Source organism: Gavialis gangeticus, unplaced genomic scaffold (genome assembly GCF_001723915.1).
Source record: "Gavialis gangeticus isolate Ggan-Ray unplaced genomic scaffold, GavGan_comp1, whole genome shotgun sequence".
In the NCBI taxonomy this organism is placed as follows: domain Eukaryota; kingdom Metazoa; phylum Chordata; order Crocodylia; family Gavialidae; genus Gavialis; species Gavialis gangeticus.
Window position 1 is genome coordinate 18,892,236 of NW_017729008.1, and position 6,931 is coordinate 18,899,166.

The following is a 6,931-nucleotide window of genomic DNA, read 5'->3' on the forward strand; positions in this document are numbered from 1 at the left end:
GGTGGGGGGGGGGGGGGGGGGGGGGGGGGCATTGTCTTTCAACACCCAGTTTTAATCTTTTTGTCTTTTTTAGCCTCCACCAATTTTTTTCATGCAGATTAACTATTTTGGTTTTAAATGTTAAAAAAAAATCTAAAGAAGTCTGCACAGTTATGGAAAAATGACAAAATATAATGTTATATTAAGCATTCGCAGGTTATGAATATATAAAAGCATTTGTTAAGCTACTAACTCCTGAATTATATATTCATAGTACATAAAAAGATACACAATGTAAATGTCCCTTTGGCTTATATATTAAACAAGACACTTTCCATTTTCAGACTCTAATAAGGTGTATTTCTTTGTCAATGGAAAAACTAGGATACTTCAGAGAGAGGGCAGTTTTTTTCTAGATTGCTTTGCTTTGTCTTGGAACAATTACTTTTGAATCTGGGCATAATATTGAAGTGAAAGTTTATAATGTAGTTGTCATCTTTTTTTTTTTCTCCTTAAAGACAAATCCTGATGCAGCACTGACTGTTTTGGTGGGGAGGAGAAAGGTGGTATAGTTTATGATCCTAACACAACTTCCCAACTGTGTATGGAAGTTCCTCCCCCACCCCCCCTTCATTCCCCCCAACAAATGGAAGCCCTCCATTAGAGCAGAGCAGCGCTTTAAGTGCTGTTGCAGAGGCTGTAAAAGGAGCATAGGAACTCTGTACTGTAGACTCACACAAGTTAAGCAGATTTTGAGAACTCTAAAGGGTACATTAAATATGTACCAGGTTATGATGCTGTTGTAATTAGATCATTATATCTAGGTGGCTGTTTAACTCTTATATTAGCAAAGAGGCTATTAAAACCTGCAGTAACTGAATCTTTGTATCAGTAGTTATTACCTTCTAGAAGCATGTTTCTTGCTCTTGTTTTCTCTCAGATAGATATAAATTTTAATCAGGTTTTTGTAAGGTGAAAGAGCAAACTATGGATAGAATTTAGGTCATTTAAATGGAAATTGTCATTTTATAAAATCTACAGTTTTAACAGGTAAATGCTTGAAATAACTTCAAGATATGATCAGCATTAATACAAATATTTGAAATATTATACAGAATAAACTGACGTTTTCAAACCTCTAATCTTTGTGAATGTGTACTGACACTAGGTTGATTCCGCTTTGAAAAAGTGATGATTGAAAGAATAAATGGATCTTAGTGTATTTAGTCCTAAGCACTGATGTTAATGGCAAAGTTCTTACTGCTTTTCAGTCTTGTTAAGAGCTGAGAACAAAGCTAATTCTGCTTTTGTACCTTTTCTATATCTGTATGAACTCAGAAAATAGGGAGACATACAGGCACTAGCGACTAATTTACCCTACAGAAACTTTTATTAGTTTTGAAAGGTGTGCAGGAGTCCATATCTGGGCACTGTGTTTTCAGCTGGCAGTTCAACAGTATCTTTATTTAGAAAAATGAATTTTCTACAGGTATATGCCAATAAACATGGAAATTTACAATGTCATTTCTGGTAATTTATTCAGAGTAGAGCTACACAGTAAAGCAGTGGTGCTCAGCCTTTTGGCCCCACGGGCCAGATGAGTGGTACTAGGACAGTCCTGGGGTTGGGTTCAGCCCCATGCAACAGTTGGGCCCTGAAACCCAGCACTGCCCTCCCCCCCTGCCTAGCCTGTATGCTGGGATTGGGCCCTGGGAGCCCAGAGCCACCCCCTTCCAGCCCCCCCACCAAAATTGGGCCCTGTGGGCCTGATGCTGCCCCCCTGCCTAGTCCAGTGTGCTGGAATTAGGCATTCAATCCAGTGCACAGGGCCTGGGAGTCCCATTGCTTTGGAAATTTGGCAGTGGAGGAGCAGCAGCACTGCTCCTCTGTCACCACATTCCCAGACCCAGGGGGGAGCCCCATGGGTTGGATGACACTGTGCCACAGGTCAGGTATGAGTACGCTATGGTCCAGATGAGTGGCATACTGCCAGTCTGTGTGTCAGATTGGACCCTCCACATGCCAGGATCCAGCCCCATGTGACTTCGGCTCACCCCCATGTGCTATGTTAGGGGCCTTGCACCACTTCCGTCTGGCTTGTGCGCCAGGATCAAGCCTTGTGCTGCCCCTGCCCAATCCTGCAAGCTGGGATTAGGTTCTGGTGTTCTGCAATTCCTCTGTCTGGCCCCATGTGTCCAGATCAGGGCCCTGCACTGCCTTTGCTTGGCTTCAAAGGCTGGGACTGGTCCCACACTGCTTCTGCTCAGCCCCATAATGATGCAGCACTAAGGTCTGGATCTGACCTATGGGGCAGGAGTTGAGCACCCGTGCCCTGTGGTGTTGTTTAAACAATTGCACTAAGACTGCAATTTTTTTTCATTACATAGATTATTTTATAATGTTTGAACTTCTGACCAATTTCATATTAGTCTTTGTAATTTATAGAATATGTAAACCTTTCTTGTCAGGCATTATAAAAAACATTTCCTCTTAATCATTAGAATTTCACTTATGGAATCTTTAAAATACTTGCCTTAAAATACTTCCGTTCTTGATCTTGAAAAATCATTTGGATTATGTTGTTGTTAAGAGTTGGTTTGGAAGTTGGGGGTGGAGGAGGTATTTCAGAATTCCACCCTCTGAAAATAGGTGAAAATGTCACTTCTTAATTCTGTAAATGTGAAATTTAGAACTGACAAATTGTGGAAAAGACTAACTTGCACAACTGTTTATGTCCATAGTGCTGGGTGTGGACGAACAGGAGCCATCTGTGCCATAGATTATACGTGGAATTTGCTAAAAGCTGGGGTAAGGAGGACATATGGGAATATGACACACAGAACTGGGTCGTTTTATATCAGTGCATTAAACTTTCAAAATACACAGGAAAAACTGGCATCAAATGTTCAAATTGCAAAAGCATTGCAAAATTTGGCTATAGGTTACATAATGGATGTACTTCAACATGCAAACAAAGACTAAACCCTTCTTTGGTTTTGGTAGTATATATTTGTGAATACTGTTTTGAAGTACTGATTAATTAAAAACTGATCATTTAGGATTTTTTTTGTAATGAATATACTTGCTCATTCTTTAGCAGTTCCTTAGCAGAATTTTCTTGGACCCATACTTGAAATTTCAAAGTTCTGGTCTCTAGCTCTGTTTGGAGAGTTCTAAGTTATAATTCAGAAATAAACATGCAGATGTTATCACACTTTTGAAAGTGTGGCAGACATTAAGTCTAAAAGTAAGATGGACATGGTAAAAGCAATAATCTCAAATATTTTTGTCTGGTGAACAGAGATGTTTTCAATATCTGTTCAGGAGGAACTGTTACTCTAAACAATTTTAAATAGATCTATTTACATGGAGGAAGCATGAAGGCCCACTGTAGTGAGAACTTATATTTAGTTCATATCTCTTACATTTCTTTGCCTAGAAGTACCTGAATTGAGTTCTTATTTAGGAAAAAAAGTTAACTTGCATCTGTATTTCAGAAAATACCTGAAGAATTCAATGTATTTAATTTAATACAAGAAATGAGGACGCAAAGGCATTCTGCAGTACAGACTAAGGTATACTCTTCCGTAGCATGGAATGCATAATAGTATGATTATGAAGGTTTTGTGGTAGTTTTAAAAGTCTTTGAAAATTAACCTCAGTCTTATATATACTATAGGAGCAGTATGAACTTGTTCATCGAGCTATAGCACAACTGTTTGAAAAGCAACTGCAAAAATATGAAAGTCATGCAGATTGGAAGATCGTTGATGGAGTGGTAAGAGCTTTTTTTTCCCTTCCAACATTCTGTTTTCAAATCATTAATAGCATTTGCCTACACAATTAAGCCTGTGGCGCATTTGGTCCTTGATCTTGTTTGTCTCCAATATTTTTGGGTAACAAGGAAGAAACAAAACTTGTTTGTGAGTTTACATAGCCACCTGGGCTTTGTATGTTCATCTCAGTGGAATCAATTAGCCTGTTGTTTGCTCACTCTGGGGAGTTGATTTGTGGAAATGGGGAGCCACCTATCTATGCTTGATATTTAAAGAAATACTAATACTTATCAACTGACATAACTCCAATGGTAGGAACTCTACATATATGGGATGCAAGGACCGTTCTAAAAGCACTAGCCAATTACCCGTCAAGAATGACCGGGGGGCGGGGAGGGAAGGAGCGGGGGCAGGGATGGAGTGCCACCACCTAACGCCCCCTGCTGCCACTGTTCTGCCTCTTGCAGGGGGTGGGGTGGGAGAGCTGAGGCCAGCACTGCTCCCCTACCCTCTGTCCGATCCTCAGCTCAGCTCAGCTTCAGAATCATGGCAGCGCCCCCCCATGCTTGGAGCACTCTGATTGCTGCTTATAATATTAGAATGTTTAAAATGCTGATAGATCTGCTGTTAGCATGGTTAAATGATGCAGTGGATAAAATACTAACTGCTGGTCTGCTACTGGCAGTGGTGGAATGACAATTCTGATGCCTGGCAGTAAGTGGCCAAAGCCCAGTCTACTAAAAATATGCTGTGAAACAGTGTGGCAAATAAAATATAGAGGGCAATTACACAATGCAAAATTTTAAATCCCCAAATCTTTAAAGTATATAACAATTTCTCACTAGCTTAATCATTGCAAGCAAAGGCAAAGTGAAATAATACTTCAGTAATTAAGAAAACTCTTGAACTGGTAAACTTTCTTAATTCTTCTTTCTATATTCCTCTTTTACTATTATTACTTCTTTAAAATGTGGTTATGTTTAAAATGAGCTTATTTTAAACCAGAGATATTTCATTTCCCTGAGGAACAACTGCACAGGCTCTGGGTGTTTTCTTCTCTCTGAGAAGAGAGATCCATTTAGAAGAGATGTTTATGTACTTCCTCAGATTATGGTGCTACTAAAAACAAGGGAATTATCTGAAGTGAAGATAAAAATGGCCTAGATTAGTGGTGCTCAGCCTCTTGCTTCAGATTCCATTCTTGGGGACCAGCAGCACCTCCCTCCCTGCTCTGTGTGCTGGGATTAGATCATGGTAGCCCAGCAGGATTGCCTTCTGCCAGGACTGGGCCTGGGGGCCCAGCACTCCCCCCTCCCATTGGGATGGGATTCTGGGTGCCCAGCACTGCCCTTTCCCACCCCCACACACTGGGATTGGGACCTGGGGCCCAGCACTGCTGCCCCCAGCTGGCCCCATGCCCAGCACATAAGGCCACCAAATTTCTGGAATACATATTGCTTCCTATTTTCTCATTTCTTGTCCAACAAACAACATCTTTGCTATCAAGTAAACATGAGGGTGGATTTAACAATCTCACTTCTAAATTTTCCTCCCACAACTCTTGCAGATGCAGCTTCAATATATAGTAGAAAAGAGGAAGAACTAGAGCAAAATGTTTCCAGGATGGAGTTAGGGATTTTTGTTAATTTCACATTATTGCAGGAAAACTCCATGATGTAAGAAGTGTGGTATGGCATGGACACAGTTCCCCTTCTTCTGGAGCCTCAGGCAGAGGCCTTAGCAAGAGCTGAATGTGTTTGAATGGTATACTTGTGCTTAAAAAAATTCAGAACATGCAAGTCACAAAAGACTTAGTCTGAACATTAAAGACTGGGCATAGAAATCTGATGGATTTGAGTCCTGAAAGAAATGTTTCTAATATTAGACCAAAATCCCCCTTGAATATCAGTTCATTCATTCTTACTTAGGCTCTGCATAGCACCTAGCATGTTTTCTTTGCTCATTTATTTATTTATTTATTTTGTATTTGGTTCTTTTGCTTGGAATCTAGAAACTAGTTTAGGGGTGGGCAAAATAGAGCCCGCAGGCTGGATCCAGGTCTCAGAGGCTTTGTCTGGTCTGGAGGTCCCTTGGACCCACCTGGCTGAAGCACTGCCCAGCTGTGGTGTGTCCTGCTGCCTCCTGGGCATACAGCAGGGCTGGAGCAGCTCTGCAGCAGGACTGTCTTTCTAGGCAGCCTGAGCTGCAGCAGCTCCTCTGCTGCTGTCACTGGCCCCAGCCCTGTGGTACAGGCAGGGACCAGCGCACAGCCCTGACCCTGCACCAACTCTGGGCTCATTCATGCGGGCTGAGCAGCAGCAGCATGGAACAAACTGCTGCTCAGCATGGGGGAAAAGTGACTCCTCCCCCTCGCCAGTACTTCCTGGTGCATCCACCCAGAGCCTGTGCAGGGCTGCCCTGTATCTCTGCTGTGGCATCACCACCTCTGGGATACCCCACGGGACAGTGCTGGCAACACAGAGCAGGTGCAGGGCAACCCCACGTGTCTCTGGGGAGCTACGCCAGGAAGCACCAGTGAGGGGGAGGGGCAGGGGCCACTTTTGTCCTGCGCTGAGCAGTAGTTTCTCTCCCATGCTGCCCTGCTGAGCCAGGGCCCCAGTACTGGCTCCAGGCTTGCTCCTCCAGGCTGAGCAGCAGTGGCAGAACTGGGCAGAAATTGTTGCTTGGTGTTGGGAAAGTGGTCCCTCCTCCTCATTGCCACCTAGCAGTTTTCGGTATGGCTGCCTGGAGCCTGTGCCACTGCCTCTGTACTGCCTTGCGGCAGCTCTGCACTGTCACCACTGCTGTGCTGGGCAGCCCAGAGGTGGTGGTGACAGAGCTGCACTGCAGCCCGACACATTGCAGGCTCCAGGCAGCCACACCAGAAACTGGCTGGATGAGGGGGGTGGCACTTTCCCATGCCAAGCAACAGTTTCTGCCCGGCACCACTGTCCCTGCTCAGCCTGGAGGAGTGAGCCCAGAGTCAGCATGGGGCGTGCAGGGTCAGAGCTGCATGTGCTGGTCCCTGCCATTACTGCCAGAAGGAGCTGCCCCAGGCCCACTGCATGCCCAGGGGTCACAGGATGCACCACGTCTGGGTGGTGCAGAGTGGACGTGGAGTGTGCTGGGGAGACTGTTGGCGGTACTGCAGGGCGTGCAGGCTCTGGGCTGTTGTG

General features: G+C 43.9%; 1 protein-coding gene across 4 annotated transcripts in view; it reads left to right on the forward strand.

Moving 5' to 3' along the window:
- The window catches only part of PTPN12 (protein tyrosine phosphatase, non-receptor type 12), a 160,340-nt gene that overhangs the window by 110,696 nt on the left and 42,713 nt on the right, over positions 1–6,931 (forward strand). For all 4 annotated transcript variants that reach the window (XM_019509471.1, XM_019509469.1, XM_019509468.1 and 1 more), the window contains exons 9-11: positions 2,721–2,787; positions 3,477–3,554; positions 3,659–3,757. In XM_019509471.1, the coding sequence (XP_019365016.1) occupies positions 2,721–2,787; positions 3,477–3,554; positions 3,659–3,757 (244 nt within the window). The remainder of the gene's footprint in view (positions 1–2,720; positions 2,788–3,476; positions 3,555–3,658; positions 3,758–6,931) is intronic.